We start from the raw sequence: 17,260 nt of genomic DNA, 5'->3' as shown, positions 1-17,260 counted from the left end.
TCTCACATAATGCGCTCTTAGTGCAAATGGGCCAATATCACCTATCAATAGTAACACATCACACACCCTCCAGAGGACGGAAGGGACTGATCAGTACAGTCCGAGAATCCCCTGGAGGTGGGGTTGGTACAGAGCAGGGTTCCTGCTTGCTTTGGATTCAGGGGAAGTCAGTCATTTATTTCTACTCAGCAAATTAGCAGAGGGCTGGCCTCAGTTGTGGCAGGAAAGTGAAATTGAACAGGATGACCCTAAAGGACATGTCCAGTTTGAAAAAGTAAAAATAAATATGTTTAGTTGGTATCTAGATTTAGGGGAAAAAAAATTCAAGAAATTTCTATCAGGTGGTAGAAAGTAAGACAAAATCTAGTGGCTGCCTAGTCATGATTTGCAGAGGAAGAAAGAGAACAAAATGCTGCACAGTGGATCAGGCCTGGAAAGTCAGTAGACACTAGGGTTTACTTTCTCTAGCATCAGAAATCTGTGGTTTCAAACTCACTGGGTTTTGTTTTTCTTTTCTTAGCTTTTAGATAAGCCTCCTTTAGAAATTCTAGGCTGTCTCAGGGAAGAGGAGGTAAAGGAGAAATGTAAAGGAGCTTTTATCTATATTTGGACTGTCTATCAGGAGAGTGTGTGGCCCTCAGGAGACAGACCACGCCAGGGGCTCCTATGTGCAAAGGCTAAGAGCCCCGCAGTTGAATAAATAAACAGTGTCCAGAAACACCATTCACTGACAGAGCTTGTTTTTTTCATGAGCATTTCCTTTCTGCTTTCTTCAAGTGCTTTGTTTCCTGTTTGTTTGGATAATGGTAGAAAGTGACCACATCAGGTTAACGCCATCATCAAGGGCATAGTTACTGTCAAAACAGTTGTTATAGTTGAACTGCGTTTCTCCTTCTAAATTCTTTTTTCTTTTTGAGACGGAGTCTCGCTCTGTCACCAGCCTGGAGTGCTGTGGCATGATCTTGGCTCACTGCAACCTCCACCTCCCAGGTTCAAACTATTCTCTTGCCTCAGCCTCCCAAGTAGCTGGGACTACAGGCGCATGCCAACACACCTGGCTAATTTTTTGTATTTTAGTAGAGATGGGGTTTCACCATGTTGGCCAGGATGGTCTCAATCTCCTGACCTCCTGATCCACCCGCCCTGACCTCCCAAAGTGCTGTGATTACAGGCATGAGCCACCTTGCCCAGCCTCCCCTTCCAAATTCTTAAGTCCTAATTCCCAGTACCTTAGAATGTAAATGTGGAAATAGCGCCGTTGCAGATGTCATTAATTAACATGAGGCCAGACTGCAGTGGAGCAGGCCTCTAATCCAATATGACTGGTATCTTTATAAAAAGGGGAAATTTGGAAGCAGACACCCGCACAGGGAGAACACATGTGAAGATGAAGGCAGAGATCCGATGATGCAGCAGAAGCCAAGAAACACCAAAGGCTACAGAAAACCACGAGGGGCTAGGAGAATGGCTTGACCAGACTCTCCCTCCAGCCCTCAGAGAAACCAGCCCTGCCCATATCTTGATGTAGGACTTCTAGTCCCCAGAACCAGGGGACAATGCATTTCTGTGATTAGGCCACCCAGTCTGTGGTGCTTTGTTATGGCGGCCCTAGCAAACAAATACAAGCTCTTCCATGTCTTCATGGCTAGAGATCAAAGGGACTGCCACTGAGCAACCTGGAGGGTGCAATATGAGATCCAGCAACTCCTTTCCTGCCAACGTAACCTGAATAGAGATCTCAAGAGCCCCCCAAGAATGAGGTATTCATAATCGTAGAGAAAGGAAAACCAAGGGATGCAAAAGAAAAATCTTCTAAATTCATCTTCTTCCTAAAGTCCAGTTATCTTGCTTTTCAAAAGCTAGTTAATTATGGAACTAGTTTCTATCAGAGAGTGATAGAATAATGGTAGAGTCAGAATAACTGAGAAATAAAATCGATACTTTACAAAGAATTAAGAGTGTCCTTTTCTCTTGCAGGTTTACTTCCTGTATATCCTTCTATGTAGAAATAGTGTATTGTATCATGTTGAAATGTGTGTGGTGGTTTTTTTTTTTGGAGACAAAGCGTTGCTGTGTCACCCAGGCTGGAGTGCAGTGGTACGATCACAGCTCACCGTAGCCTCAAACTCCTGGGCTCAAGCAATCCTCCCAACTCAGTCTCCTGAGTAGCCAGGACTGCAGGCACTTACCACTGTGCTGGGTAACTGCTTTTTTCTTCTTAGAGATTGGGTCTTGCTATGTTGCCCAGGCAGGCCTCACTCCTGGCCTCAAGTGATCCTCCTGCCTCAGACTCCCAAAGTGCTAGGGATTATAGGTGTGAGCCACTGTGCCTGGTTGAATTTTAGCTAGGAAACAGTGAAAACATCTGCTGCATATTATTTACCTGTGACCTGACTACACATTCCAGGGTCTTCTGAAACTCAGAATCTCATTAACTCCAAATATTACTCTAGGCCTCCTGCTCTGCCCTTTGTAAACAATGAAGAAGTGAGCACCAACAGGCAGACGTTTGAAAAGGTGCCTCTTACCTCCATGCTTGTGCTGAATGCTCTAGTAACTTTTGCTTTGATGGTTATAACTTGTCCAATTCTAGGGGAAAACAAACAAAAAAACCTCAGTAGTTCAAGCACATTTCATTTTAGATCAGACTTAAAGATTACTTACATGCATGCCATAAAGCAGTTCTGCCTTATCATGCTGATAATGTTCACGCATGGGAAATTCAGGTTAACGATAATGGAAAAAGACAATCCTTAAAAGCAAAGGCCGATCACTGTAAACCACACTTATTGTGTTAGTGGACCACCAGTATTGAAACAGAAAAGAGCCTCTGCAAAGGTAGTGTGCGACCTGGCTCCAAATCTGCAACCAACACATACTGACTATGCAGCAGCTGTTTCCCCAGGAGAAGTTAACACAAACACACCAGCACATCTATACAGCTGATATTCTTTTTTTTTTTTTTGAGACGGAGTTTTCGCTCTTGTTACCAAGGCTGGAGTGCAATGGCACTATCTTGGCTCACCGCAACCTCCGCCTCCTGGGTTCAAGCAATTCTCCTGCCTCAGCCTCCTGAGTAGCTGGGACTACAGGCGCACGCCACCATGCCCAGCTAATTTTTGTATTTTTAGTAGAGACGGGGTTTCACCTTGTTGACCAGGATGGTCTCGATCTCTTGACCTCGTGATCCACCCGCCTCGGCCTCCCAAAGCGCTGGGATTATAGGCGTGAGCCACCGTACCTGGCCACAGCTGATATTCTTAAATGTTAGTTAATACAAAAATGGACAAACATACAAAAAAGCAAGCAAGCAACCCCATCAGCTTCAACAGGTTTGTATGGGCCCTCAGTGATGACAAGTGGTCTACTTACTCCCTGCTATTACTGAAACTTCAATCGTGTAACCTGAAGTTGTTCTAGATCTTCTGTGTTAAGGCTCATCAGTCAGCTCTAATCCCTTCACCTTAGAAGAAGGTGAGAGGTTACCCAGTAGAAGCCCCCTTCATTATTTTCCCTTAGCTTCAGGGTTGAACTGCATGCACCTTTCTCTTTGCTGTTTCTGTTTCAGGGGAAGAGGATCTCTCAAGGCCTAATCTCTATCTTTACCAGTGCCCTTGGTCCCATCCTCTTGTGGCCCTGTCCCCTCCCTTATTGGCTCTGTGTCATCAACTCTGTTCTTTTCTGCTTTTTTTTGAGATAGAGTCTCACTCTGTCACCCAGGCTGGAGTGCAGTGGAGCGATCTCAGCTCACTGCAACCTCTGACTCCCGAGTTCAAGTGATTCTCCTGCCTCAGCCTCCCAAGTAGCTGGGATTACAAGCACACGCCACCACGCCCAACTCAATTTCATATTTTTAGTAGAGACGGGATTTCACCGTGTTGGTCAGGTTGGTCTTGAACTCCTGACCTAGTGATCTGCCCACCTTGGCCTCTCAAAATGCTGGGATTACAGGCGTGAGCCACAGCAGCACCCAGCCCTCTTCTCTGCTTTCAATCTCTGCCCCTTTCTCGATTCTCCATCAGGAGAATGCTCAAGGCTTCTCCTTTCTAAAATCTTTCTCTCAAACCTATTCTATCTCAAGACGTTTTTCTTTTCTTCATACTCAAGCTTCTTAAAAGCATCATTTATTTTTCTAACTTACACATTTCACTAACGTTTACTGAGTTATGGCTAGTCCTGGCATTAAGCCAGGTCTGAGGATACAGTGATGAACAAGACAAAACTGCTGACTTCAAGGAGACCAATCATTCTTTGGGATACTGGGACATGAACAGATAAAGTCCAAAAGATTACAAAGGAATTATTGATAATTCTTTAACAATAAAAACCCTTGTCATGAATTAAATGAAGTGTAATGTTTCTCAGTGTGACCATACTAATAACAGTGACTACTCTCTATTGAATGCTGTGTGTAAATCAGGCAACATGCTAAATGCCTTGTATCATAATCTAACAACACGTCATTCACTGAGCAGTAACCCCATGAGGTGGGCATTATCATTCTCATTTCATTCCCATGAGGAAATGGGCTTAGAAGGTGACATAGTCAGTGACTGGTAGGGCTGGAGTTCAAACCCTAGTCTTATCTGGCTCCAAAGCCTTGACAACGTTACCCTACTCAGGCTTCTGGTAAATAATTGGAATTTATACTATTTTAATCATAGTAAAGAGGCTTGTTCAGATATACGTATATCACTCTATTGCCCAGGCTGGAGTGCAGTGGTTCAATCATGGCTCACTGGAGCCTTGAATTCCTGGGCTCAAGCGATCTTCCTGCATTGGCCTCTCAAAGTGCTGGGATACAGCATAAGCCACTGCACTCGGCCCAGATATATGAAGGACAGTCTACAAGATGAACCAGTTGGGTTTACCTAGAAGAGCGACCACATCTGGTCAATGGCTTTGCTCACATATTGTTACTCCATGTATCTGTCATCATCTGTAGCATTCTTGGCAGAAAAACTGGAAGAGTTTAATAATACATATATATGCATATTTATTGAAGCAAATAATTTCTATAACTAGAAATCTGAACAAATTTAAATTTCTGGCACAGTTTTATTAATCCTTAATTTTACTAGTTTGAAAACTGATAAAACCTACATAACAACTGCTCTGAAGAGAAATTTGGCAATATCTAATAAGATGACATAATGCATTTACCCTTTGACTCAGCAATCCTATTTCTAGAAATCTGTCCCACAATGGCCAGGCATGGTGGCTCATACCTGTAATCACAGCCTTTGGGAGGCCAAGGCGGGTAAATCACCTAAGGTCAGGAGTTCGAGAGCAGCCTGGCCAATATGGCAAAATCCCATCTCTACTAAAAATTCAAAAAGTAGCCGGGTGGCATGTGCCTGTAGATTCAGTTACTCAGGAGGCTGAGGCAGGAGAATTGCTTGAACCCAGGAGGCAGAGGTTGCAGTGAGCCAAGGTCATGCCACTGCGCTCCAGCCTGGGTAACAGACCAAGACTCTGTCTCAAAAAGAACAAAAAAAAAATTAAAAAAAAACAAAAAAAATGAAAGGAAGGAAGGAAGGAATAAAAAAAGAAAGAAAGAAAGATCTCACAAACATACTGGCAAAAATACAAACATACATCTGCACAAGACTACATATTGAAATATTATTTGTAATAGCAAAAGACTGGAAACAATCTCAGTGTTCATCAGTGGAGGACCAGTTGAATAATGCAGCGCACTCCACAATGGAGTACTAGGTACCTATGAAAAGGAATGATGAATATCTAGAATATCTACGTACAGTTATGCCTAGTTTAATGATGGGGATGTGTTCTGAGAAAGGCTTCATTAGGTGATTGTGTTGTTATGCAAACATCATCGAGTGTGCCCACCCTAACTTGGATGGTGTAGCCTCCTACACACCTAGGCTATGTGGTATACCCTATTGCTCCTAGGCTACAAACCTGTAGAGGATGTTACTATGCAGAATACTGTGGGCAACCATAACACAATGAAAGTATTTGTGTGTCTAAATATAGCTAAACTTAGAAAATGTTCAATAAAAATGCAGTATTAAAATCTTTTTTTTTTTTGGAGACAGAGTTTTGCTTTTGTTGCCCAGGCTGGAATGCAGTGGCGTGATCTCGGCTCACAGCAACCTCCACCTCCAGGGTTCAAGCAATTCTCCTGCCTCAGCCTCCTGAGTAGCTGGGACTACAGGCATGCACCACCAACCCCAGATAGTTTTTTGTATTTTTAGTAGAGATGAGGTTTCATCATGTTGGCTAGACTGGTCTTGAACTCCTGACTTCAGGTGATCCATCCACCTCAGCCTTCCAAAGTGCAGGGATTATAGGCATGAGCCACCACACCAGGCCAACATTAAAATCTTATGGGACCATTGTCACTGACTAAAATGCCGCTATGCAGCACGTGACTGCATATGGGTATGGAGTGATTTTCTAGATAGGAATACTGTATATTTTATAGTGCATACTTTATACACCACATATACTTTTCTCCACCTCATTTTTATTTTAAGTGAAAAAAGGGAAGTGGAGAAGAGCATAGTGTGTTGAAATTTATTTTTAAAATAATATGGATACGTATAAATGTTTCTTTACATTAAAAAAAGAATAAGCCACAAAATAAATAAAATGGTTATACAGAGAGGGAGGGACCTAGATGGAAGGTAGAGAGGAGCTAGATTCCCCAGAATGAAATAGGTCTGTTTTCCATATTTGACTCTGGTACCTGCAGATATTTTAAACCATAAAACAAAATTAAATAAAAATAAAAGTCATTCCTACAAAACAAAAAGCAAATTAAACAAGTGAACTTAAGAATGTATGAAGTCAGTAGCTTAACCACATGGAAAAGGATTATTCCAAGTGACTTAAAATTAGCGTGACTTGACTGTACAGGATGAGATATAGTTTGAGAAGGAAACTGCATAAATAATCTGAAATGACCTTTCCTATTCATTAGTGACAATATCGGTACTGTTATTCTGAATCTAATTAATGTGTATGTGTGTATATACATATTAATTTGAATCAAATAAGTTTGTCTTTAAATGTCAAGATACTCAGCATAAAATAATCAGAAATACGGACATAAAAATCAATTAAGTAAAACCATATCCTATATTATTACAGTTTATTAATATAAATGCTTTAAAAACATATAATTCCTAATTCCATCTGCTGAAAAGGCCGAGAACTAATGCCCATGCTGATGTGAGTGAGCAACTTGCCTGCCCAGGCTGTGGTCTCTACTTCTCATTTCTACTGCAAGGAATCAGGACTCTTGGAGAAATAATGGATTCCAAGTTTGTGGGGGCAAAGGTAAAAGATGAGCTGGAAATATGTCATATCAGAAGGCCAAGGAATTATTAACTCTGAGCTTTTGTTCAAGGGACTTAGGAATTAAACTGAAGAAGCTCCTACTGCTCAAAGAGGGGGCAGTCTGAGCTCCTGTAAGAATAACAACATAGGCCAGGCACGGTGGCTCACGCCTGTAATCCCAGCACTTTGGGAGGCTGAGGCAGGTGGATCACCTGAGGTCAGGAGTTCAACACCAGCCTGGCTAACATGGTGAAACCCCATCTCTACTAAAAATAAAAAAAAATTATCTGGGTGTGGTGGCGGGCACCTACAATCCCAGCTACTTCGGGAGGCTGAGCCAGGAGAATTGCTTGAACCTGGGAGGCGGAGGTTGCAGTGAGCCGAGATCACACCAGCCTGGGCAACAAGAACAAAACTGTCTCTCAAAATAAATAAATAAATAAACAAAAAAGACTAACAACATTGGTGAATTGTAACACATCAAATACATGAACATCCATAGGTTCCTAATGAGTAAAGGGAAAGAGTCAAGCCTGTCTTTCCTGGACACACTTTTCCTCAGGGTACTCAGGTCATTAGTCAGTGTTTCCCTCTAGAGAAGCATTTCAGAAAATACATGAAGAAGAAATGAAAGAATTAGTATATTACCATGTTTCCAATGTCTAATGACAGAATGGTTGTGGCCTATGATCATTAGATGTTATGTGCTCTTGACATGAGATGTTTTTACCAAAATATCACACCTTCATCAGCCGGGCATGGTGGCTCACGCCTATAATCCCAACACTGTGAGAGGCTGAGGTGGGTAGATCACCTGAGGTCAGGAGTTTGAGACCAGTCTGGCCAACATGGCGAAACCTCACCTCTACTAAAAATACAAAAATTCTCTGGGCGTGGTGGCATGTGCCTGTAGTCCCAGCTACTGCCTCTCAACTGTGGCAAGAGAATCGCTTGAACCTGGAAGGCAGAGGTTGCAGTGAGTCAAGATCACAGTGCCACTGCACTCCAGCCTGGGCAACAGAGCAAGAGTCCATATCAAAGAAAAAAAAATCAAAACGTCATCATATTCAGTTTTTAGAGGTAACTGTCAGATTGCAAGAAATACAAAAGACAGGAGAACACATTTATCAAGGCTATAGTGAGCAAATACAGAATGTGTAAATTCTATAAGACAAATGACCAGGTTTCTTTAAAAAATAAATTGCAAGATAGAAGGAAGGGAAAGTTATATGTTAAAGCACACTTAAGAAACATATCGCCTAAATGGAATCCTGGTTTACTAAATCCTGTAAGACCTTCTAGTGGGACAGGATGTGGAAGCAGAACAGTGAGACTGGTGATTCCGACCCTGTGCAGGCCTAAGCTAGTGTATGTGTTTGTGTCATAGTTTTTAATAAAAAAAGTTTAAAAAGTGAAAAAAACAACAATGAATTTTTAAAATAGAAAATAGCTTATAGAATAAGGTAAGGACTTAAAGAAATTTTTTTTTTTTTTGAGATGGAGTCTCACTCTGTCGCCAGGCTGGAGTGGAGTGCAGTGGTGCGATCTCGGCTCACTGCAGCTTCTGCCTCCCGGGTTCAAGCAATTCTCCTGCCTCAGCCTCCCGAGTAGCTGGGACTATAGGTGCATGCCACCACACCCAGCTTTTTTTTGGATTTTTAGTAGAGACGGGGTTTCACCATGTTGGCCAGAATGGTCGCAATCTCCTGACCACGTGATCCACCCACCTCAGCCTCCCGAAGTGCTGGAATTACAGGTGTGAGCCACTGCGCCCGGCCAAAGAAAAATATTTTTGTACATCTCTACAAAAGGCTTGTGTTTTAAGCTCAGTATTACTACAAAAGAGCCAAAAAGATTTTTTTAAGTTTATAAAGTAAAAACGTTACAGTAAGCTAAGGTTAATTATAATTAAAGAAAACTATTTTCATAAATGTAGTGTAACCTAAATGCGTGGTATTTGTAAAGTCTATGGTAGCGTTAGGTAGGGTCTCGGCCCTCCACATTGCTCAGCACTCACTCACTGACTCATGCAAAGTAACTTCCAGCCTTGCAAGCCCCATTCGTGGTAAGTGCCCTATACAGATGTACCATTTTTTTTTTCTTTTATACTGTATCTTACTGTATCTTTTTTCTGTTTAGCTACGTTTAGATATACAAATACTTACCATTGTGTTATAATTGCCTATAGTTTGCAGTACAGCAACAGGCTGCACAGGTTTGCAGCATAGGAGCAGCAGGCCATACCACATGGCCTAGGTGCGTAAGAGGCTGCATTGTGGAGGTTTGTGTAAGCACACTCTGTGACGTTCGCATAGGATGAAATCATTAGTGATGCATGTCTCAGAACGTAGCCCGTCATTAAGTGATGAGTGCTGTATAGACTGAAATATTTATAGATGATGCTTGAGATTTTCTTCAAAACAATCCAGGCATGTGGAGGAGTGTAGAGAGGTATTGATAAAGCAGGAGTGTCTGTGGGTTGATTATTGCTGCAGCTGGGGGTGAAGGGTCCTTGGGATACACGGTACTATCCTCTCTTGTTTTATAGGTTGGTGCAAAAGTAATGGTGGTTTTTGCAATTACCAGCCTAAATGTGCACGTTCGAAATGTTTGTGTATCTTGAGATTTTCTGCAATAAGAGATGGTAAAGCATACAAGCACTTTCACACACAAAATGTTTTTCATAATTTACTCTCTCTACTCAGATGAATTAGTGTTTACCTAACAACCTAATGATGAAATTCACCATCATCATAAAGATACTCATTATCTTTAATAATTCTTCTAGTAGAGGAAGGAGACTTTAATAATTAGCTTATACTGGCCAGGCATGGTGACTCAAGCGTGTAATCTCAGCACGTTGGGAGGTCAGTGGGCAGATTGCTTGAGCCCAGGAGTTCGAGATCAGCCTGGACAAAATGATGAAAAAATATATATCCAAAAAAAATTAGCCACGTGGGCATGGCGGTGCAGGCCTATAGTCCCAGCTACCTGGGAGGCTGAGGCAGAAGGGTCACTTGAGCCCAGGAGGAATAGGTTGCAGTGAGCTGAGATCACACCGCTGCACTCCAGTGTGGGAAACAGAGTGAGACAATTAAAAAAATATATATATATATAGTTATAGATGATGCTTGGGATTTTCCTCAAAACAATCCAGGCATCTGCAGGAGTGTAGAGAGGTATTGATAAAGCAAGAGTGTCTGCGGGTTGATTATTGCTGCAGGTAGGGGTTATGCCTTACACCACAATGCATCTAAGGCTGAGAGCTATTTCTCCACGAAATTAAGACTGTGAAGTTATACTTAGAGTGTTTATTATAAGTAGGCCCTGCGATTATTTTTTTTTACTTACTTAAATTGGGTCACACGTTATTTAATTAAGAAACAAGATCACTACCGCTGCATGAATAAGCTCAGGTGCCACCAGTACATGTCCCAAATGAACCAACAAACCCAGGAGAAAGGAGCGACAGAGCAGTGTCACTTACCTAGCTGTCTCCTCAAACTGTATGTCATCCACCGAGGCTGTAACACAGGAAACTCCAGCGTGTTTCTCAGCTTCAAGAAATACAGAAAAAGGTGCTGCTTTAGTGGTGACATTAGAATATTTCAGTATAAGGGAAAGGAATGAAATGTATGTGCATTGATTTTAGTCACCCATCCCTCATTCATCATAGTACCACTGTGCCCACACTTTCACGAGCTTCTCTGCTCGTAAGTTATGTTTCTACTGTATGGTAATTACGGCACTTTATCCTAATTTTTAACTTACATGATCTTGTAGTTGAAATTCAATACCAATATCCAGCAAATCTTGCTATTGAAATAGCAATTTTAGCAAGTTGGTGATGACTTTAAATATTTTATCAGGTACTATCCTTGTTTTCAAATCAAAGCATCACAGGTGTATCCACTTGCCCACATAACCAGCAGCAGAATCTGTTTAAATGATTTAACCACTGTAAGCACTGAGCAGTATGGGAAGCCCTTAGTCAACCCAAATCAACGAGGATCTTCTCTGGGTATCGGAGAAGAAGAGAGAGATGGGCACATAGTAGATAGTCAATATTTATTTTATTATTACCAAATTTATGCCAAATTCAGTATGCATAAACTATTTTTAAAATTCATTTGTTTTTCTGTTCTTAGATTGGATAATTTCTGTTGATGTATTTTTGCATTTGCTTTTTTTTCAGCCATGTCCATTCTGCTGGTAAGCCTGTCCATAGACTTTATTATTTTAGACACTATATTTTTCAGTTCTGGAATTTCCATTTGGCTTAAAAAAAAAAGTTTCTATTACTTTGCAGAAATGTACTACCTTTCAACCTTTTTTTTTTCTTTTTCTTTTGAGACGGATTCTCATTCTTTTTCCCTGGCTGGAGTCCAGTGGTACAATCTTGGCTCACTGCAATCTCCACCTTCCAGATTCAAGCAATTTTCCTGCCTTAGCCTCCCGAGTAGCTGGGATTACAGATGCCCGCCACCACACCCGGCTAATTTTTGTATTTTGAGTAGAAACAGCGTTTCACCATGTCTCAAACTCCTGACCTAAAGTGATCCACAGCATCTCCAGCCTCCCAAAGTACTGGGATTACAGCAATGTTCATTATCATATTTTTCGTTACATTCTTGAGCACAGTTATGCTAGCTGCTTTAAAATTCCTGAAGCTTAATTCCAGCCTGAGGGTTATCTAGGGATGAATCTCCATTGATTTGTCTTTTCTCTTAAGAATGAATCATGTTTCCCTTTGTATGTCAAGTAATTTTCGATAATATCCTAGCCATTGTGAGTGATCCATTATAGAAACTGTTTCTCTGAAAAGTGTTGGTTTTGTTTTTGTTTTTTAAAGCAAGCAGTTAACTTGACCAAACTGAAGCTATAATTCTGTCTACCTAGAGATGGGCACAACTATTTTCAGTTATTTTGACCTCAGCTAGGAGGTTTGGAGTCTGTCCTATGTATACATGATTCAAGATTTGCCAGATACCTGGGCAAAGATTGGAGATAGATTTTAGGGCTCTGTCTCTCCGGCTCCTTCCTTTCTGGAACTTTCCCTTTCATAGTTCAGTAGCTGTGCTTTTCCCAAACCCTGTCTTTGGGCTCTCCAAACCAGCAAGCCTGTGGGTTTTCCATCAGAACTATAGCTGGGGGCAGACTGGCATTTCCTTTCAGGCTTAAAGTCATTTAAAAAACAAAAACAGAAAGAGCCAACACCATTCTGTTCTTTCATGTGTGAGCTTTCAAGCATTCTAAGCCTACTTTTGTTCACTTTTCACTTGCCTTGTCTTTTTTATTTAGTGTCTTGCCCAGAGTTAATAATTATTATCTGTGGGAGATTAACATGTTAGAAAAATCCTTACAGCCCTTGGTGAAGAAAAGAAAGAAAAATGAACAAAACATATGACAAGATCAGATTAGCATCTTCAAAGAATACTTCAGAAGCAGTGTGGAGAGAAGACCAGAATGAATAGAGAGACTTTGGAAGTCACTGCTGAAGTCCGCAAGAAAGATGATGACAGCTTGGATAAGATGGTTGCTTTGAGGATGCAGCAAAGCGGCTGGATTTCACAGATTCCTCTAGGGGTAACAGTAATAGAATTTGGTCCATGCATAGAGTATATGAAGGCAGAAGTAAAGTGGAGAGAGAAATATCAAGGATGACTCCTAGACTTTTGACTTGCTCAACTAGATGAGTTGGGTGGCACTGCGGAGACAGTAAACCCTGGAAAAGATTCACAAATAGAGAGAAAAATGTCCGCATGAGATGTTCCAAAATAATAAATGGACATGTGGGATAGAGGATTACTCAGACGGCTTCAAGCCTTTAGACTTCAGGGACTGGAAAAATAATGGGGCCACTGACAGAAGTGAGGATAGTGAGAATATTTCATCTCCTTTAAATATTGAGAAGACATTTTGGAATCCAGCAGTGCCTAGGGGTCATAGCAATGCCTTGGGGCCATGACTGGGATCGCAGTAATGTGGCTAAAGAGAAATGCCAGCCTATAAAAAACTCTAAGAAAATACCAGAGAAATCAGTCTTGTATTACTACACAGATTCAGTTACACATTGGCTAAATAATGTCCCTGGCTGAGGTGGTGCCTCTGATCACCATAGAGTGTTTAACACGGGCATTATTCATGCTTCCCAAACCAAATTTTTCATACAGGTTTTCTTAATATTAGAAATATTGATATTGTTAATTATTAATATTATACTACTAATAGTAACCTAACTACTAAGGTATAGAGTAATTGATTGACAGTTGGATCTTTCCATGGTCCGGGTTTCCAAAGATGTCAGGCCATAGGAATGATGACAACCGCAGGTGGGCCACTGTTTTTCTATCACAAGACAGAGGCACTAAGCAAGGTAAATAAAAGTCACTTCAGTAGTCTCATAATGCATTCTGTTGCCTTGGAAATAGGCATATTATTATTAGCAACCGCAATGGTTTCTGTATTGTTTCTTTTTCCTATGTGTGGATTAATTTTGTATTCATGTTTCCATTATTACATTAATATAATCAATGTCAAATCCTGTTTCAAAACAAAAACAAAACAAAAACGGACTGGGCTCTGTGACTCACGCCAGTAATCTCAGCACTTTGGGATCATGAGGTCAGGAGATTGAGACCTGACCAACATGGTGAAACCCTGTCTCTACTAAAATACAAAAAATTAGCCAGGTGTGGTGGTGCGCCGCTATAGTTCCAGCTACTCGGGAGGCTGAGGCAGGGGAATCCCTTGAACCTGGGAGGTGGAGGTTGCAGTGAGCCAAGACTGTACCATTGCACTCCAGCCTGGGTGACAGGGCAAGACTCCGTCTCAAAAAACAAAAACAAAAACAAAAAAACAAAAAAATCAGGCTTAAACAAGTCATTGATTTCTCACAGTTGTGGAGGCAGGGAAGTTGCAGATGGAGGTGCTTGCCTATGTAGATCCTAGCGAGGGCTCTTTTCCTGGCCTGTGGATGGCATCTTCCTGTGGATGGTGTCTTCCTGCTGTGGCCTCACATGGCAGAGAGAGGAAGCTCTCTGGTGTTCTTCTTATAAGGACATTAATTGTATGGAACCAGGATTCCACTCTTACGACCTCGTTAGCCTTAAATCTTCACTCCAAAAAATACAACCACACCAGGGGTTAGGACTTCAACATATAAATTTTGGTGGGTAGCGTGGGGGCATAATTCAGTCCATAATACATGTTCTTGCCATTTTCACTGTCATTCTCTCACAAGAACAGTGTTTCCCAGAGACTACATAAGGGTGTGATAGCAACACGGTGAATGCAGAACCAGGTCTGAGAAGTCAGCAATCCTCCACTAACCAGGCCTTAGAGAGACTCACCAGGATGTAATCTATAGACACTCCTCTCACTACGCTTTCGCTCTTGTCAAAAATAGTTATTTTTTAATTAAAAAGGTTATGTTAATGTGTAGTCCATTTCTTTTTTAAAAATAAATTTAAAATATTAAATTTCCGATATGGTAAATATGATATAAATAACCTAAACAAAAGCTGGCTGGGTGCTGTGGCTCACGCCTGTAATCCCAACACTTTGGGAGGCTGGGGTGGGAGGATCACTTGAGTTCACCAGTTTGAGACCAGCCTGGGCAACATAGCGGCCCCATCTCTACAAAAACAAAACGAAACAAAAACACCCGAAAAATGAGCTGGTCCTGGTGGTATGTGCCTGTGGTCCCAGTTACTCTGGAGGCTGAGGTAGGAGGATCGCTTTAGCCCAGGAGGTCGAGGCTGCAGCGAGCCCTGATGGCGCCACTGCATTCCAGCCTGGGCGACAGTGAGGCCTTGTCTCAACAACAACAACCACAACAACTAAACAAAAAACTCTGCAAACGCTCTCTGGGCTCCCCATTTATTTAATGAGATGAAGGAGTCCTGACACCCACACATTTGGGAACCGGCGGTCTCGGCCATGCCCCGCGCGGGTGCACTGTCGCATCCCCCCTGCCCCTGGTTGCTCTGGGCTCAGCTCTGCAAGTCCCTTCCTCGCCTTCCTCCTCCGCCCCGCGCCTCCCCGCAGCCCCGGCGCCCGCTTACCCGCCAGGCAGGCGGTGGCGTCGATCCACTTGAGCAGCTGCCCGGCGCTCAGCTCGCCGCGGGCAGTGGCGTGCGCAGGCTGGATGGCCTGGCTCATGAGCACCTCGCCCGGCGCCGGCCGCTCCATGGCCAGGACAAGAGCACGAAGCCCTCGGCCCCCGAAGCCCGGCCATGCCCGCTCCACCCGCCCCGCCCCGCCCGCCCCGCTCCAAAGGGCGCCGGCAAGCCCGCCCGGGCCGCGAACCCCTGGCCCTCACACTGCCGGGTGCCCGCAGTGTCGCCCCAGGACTATCGCGAGGGGGGTGAAGGCCAGGGCTCTCGGGTCTCGGGAGAAGCCCTGGAAGCGCGCAGGGGTGGGGGGTGCTGCCGGGTAGCGAGGGCCGCGGTGCGAGGAAACGAGACGCGGCCGGGCACCGCCCTGGCCGAGGGGTTGGGGAAACGCTTATCCGCCTGGGGAACTTGGCGGCAGGGGGCGGCAAGAACGAAGAGAATTCATGGCCTGTGGAGAATGTAGAGCATTTCCTTTAGAAATTGATTTCAGAGTATTTGATGTTTGTGGCATTTGCTTCCTGGCTGTTGACTGTCAGGCAGAGCAGGCACTCCCTACACGAGCCCTAGTTCAAAATCCACCGTCTGATTCTTGGGAAATTATAATGGCTCCAAAGATCATTTTGTTACGAAATTGCTCCCACGGCCGCACAAACCTTACAGAAGAAGATGTATTTAGGTGCATCAGTCACGCAACAAGAGAAAGTTAACATTTTTATTTTTATCTAGTGAATTTCAGATTAGAAACTGTCACCCTTGAGGCAGGAGATTGGCTTCAACCCGTGAGACGGAGGTTGCAGGGAGCGGAAATGGCGCCATTGCACTGCAGCCTGGACGACAGAGCGAGACCCCCGTCTTAACAAACAAACAAAAAACCGGTCACCTTGTTACTAATGGTCCCCACAAATCCCAAAATAATCTTGTCTTAACAGGAAACAAAATCTAGAACATTCGACATTCGCCAGGCACAGGGGCTCACGCCTGTAATCCCTGCACTTTGGGCAGCAGAGGTGGAAGGATCGCTTAAGGCCAGGAGTTCAAGAGCCTGCACAACACTGTGAGAGCCCATTTCTATCTTTAAAAAATCTACGACATTCAATGAGAGGTTTTGTACTCAGCTTTTGACATACTAAAGCTGTTACACTTTCTAGAGCTGCTATCAGTGACTACAGAAACAGCGTCTCCAGAAAACCTCCAGCATCTAAGGGATTGGTGGATGTCTGACCGTCAGGGGAGGCTGCACCAGGAAGCACATTTTCGACGGAGAACTGGAAAGCTGGAGACATGGAGCAGCGTCCAGGAGAAGTGGAGCAAGCAGCTGAGGAGATGGGAGCTGCTAAGCGACCCGGATCACAAGCCGGAACCCAGGGCTCTTGACTGTCCAGAATAGCACCAAGAAACCTAGCCGACTCTCACGAATTGGTATACCTTTTCATCCTTATACCTTTGGTGTGCCAAGCCCCAGCATGGGGACATCAGAGTGGAGATCTGGTATTTTTGTTTCCTTTTTAAAAATTTTTTTTCTTTTTTAATGAAAGAGGGGAAGTAAGGAAATGTTGACTTGCTAGCTTTTAGGAGCCTCTGTGTATAGGTTTCAGGACAATTCAAGCTTTCATTGAGGCAAGCATGAAGTTTGACTTATATAAAAGGCATTAAAATAACTTCTAAAAACAAACAAAAACTTGTGTATCCAACATGGTCCCATTATGTAGCTATGCGCTTATTTCAATGGTAATGTTATTACTGTCATCACTTTTGGCCCTCCTCCTTGGAAAATGCCTAAGAAATTCTGAATGCCTTTTAAGAAATGTCTTCTGTATTGACGGATCATCATAATT

The 17,260-nt window shown here is 43.0% G+C and overlaps 1 protein-coding gene across 4 annotated transcripts in view; it reads right to left on the bottom strand.

Annotated features, from left to right (window-relative positions):
• The window catches only part of ACOT12 (acyl-CoA thioesterase 12), a 58,621-nt gene extending 43,082 nt beyond the window's left edge, over positions 1 to 15,539 (bottom strand). The window contains exons 1-3 of one of the 4 annotated variants that reach the window (XM_032276988.1): positions 15,375 to 15,539; positions 10,796 to 10,865; positions 2,529 to 2,589 (exon numbers count right to left, since the gene is read on the bottom strand). In XM_032276988.1, the coding sequence (XP_032132879.1) occupies positions 2,529 to 2,589; positions 10,796 to 10,865; positions 15,375 to 15,501 (258 nt within the window). In that variant the 5' untranslated portion in view covers positions 15,502 to 15,539. Of the gene's footprint in view, positions 1 to 2,528; positions 2,590 to 10,795; positions 10,866 to 15,374 lie in introns of those variants that run through there. The other 3 variants (XM_032276979.1, XM_032276996.1, XM_032277007.1) reach the window with 3 other exon arrangements.
• Between the last annotated feature and the right edge of the window lie 1,721 nt (positions 15,540 to 17,260).

Source organism: Sapajus apella, unplaced genomic scaffold, assembly GCF_009761245.1.
Source record: "Sapajus apella isolate SASKATOON/1434 unplaced genomic scaffold, GSC_monkey_1.0 scaffold1, whole genome shotgun sequence".
Classification (NCBI taxonomy): domain Eukaryota; kingdom Metazoa; phylum Chordata; class Mammalia; order Primates; family Cebidae; genus Sapajus; species Sapajus apella.
This window is presented reverse-complemented; position numbering and strand designations above follow the sequence as displayed.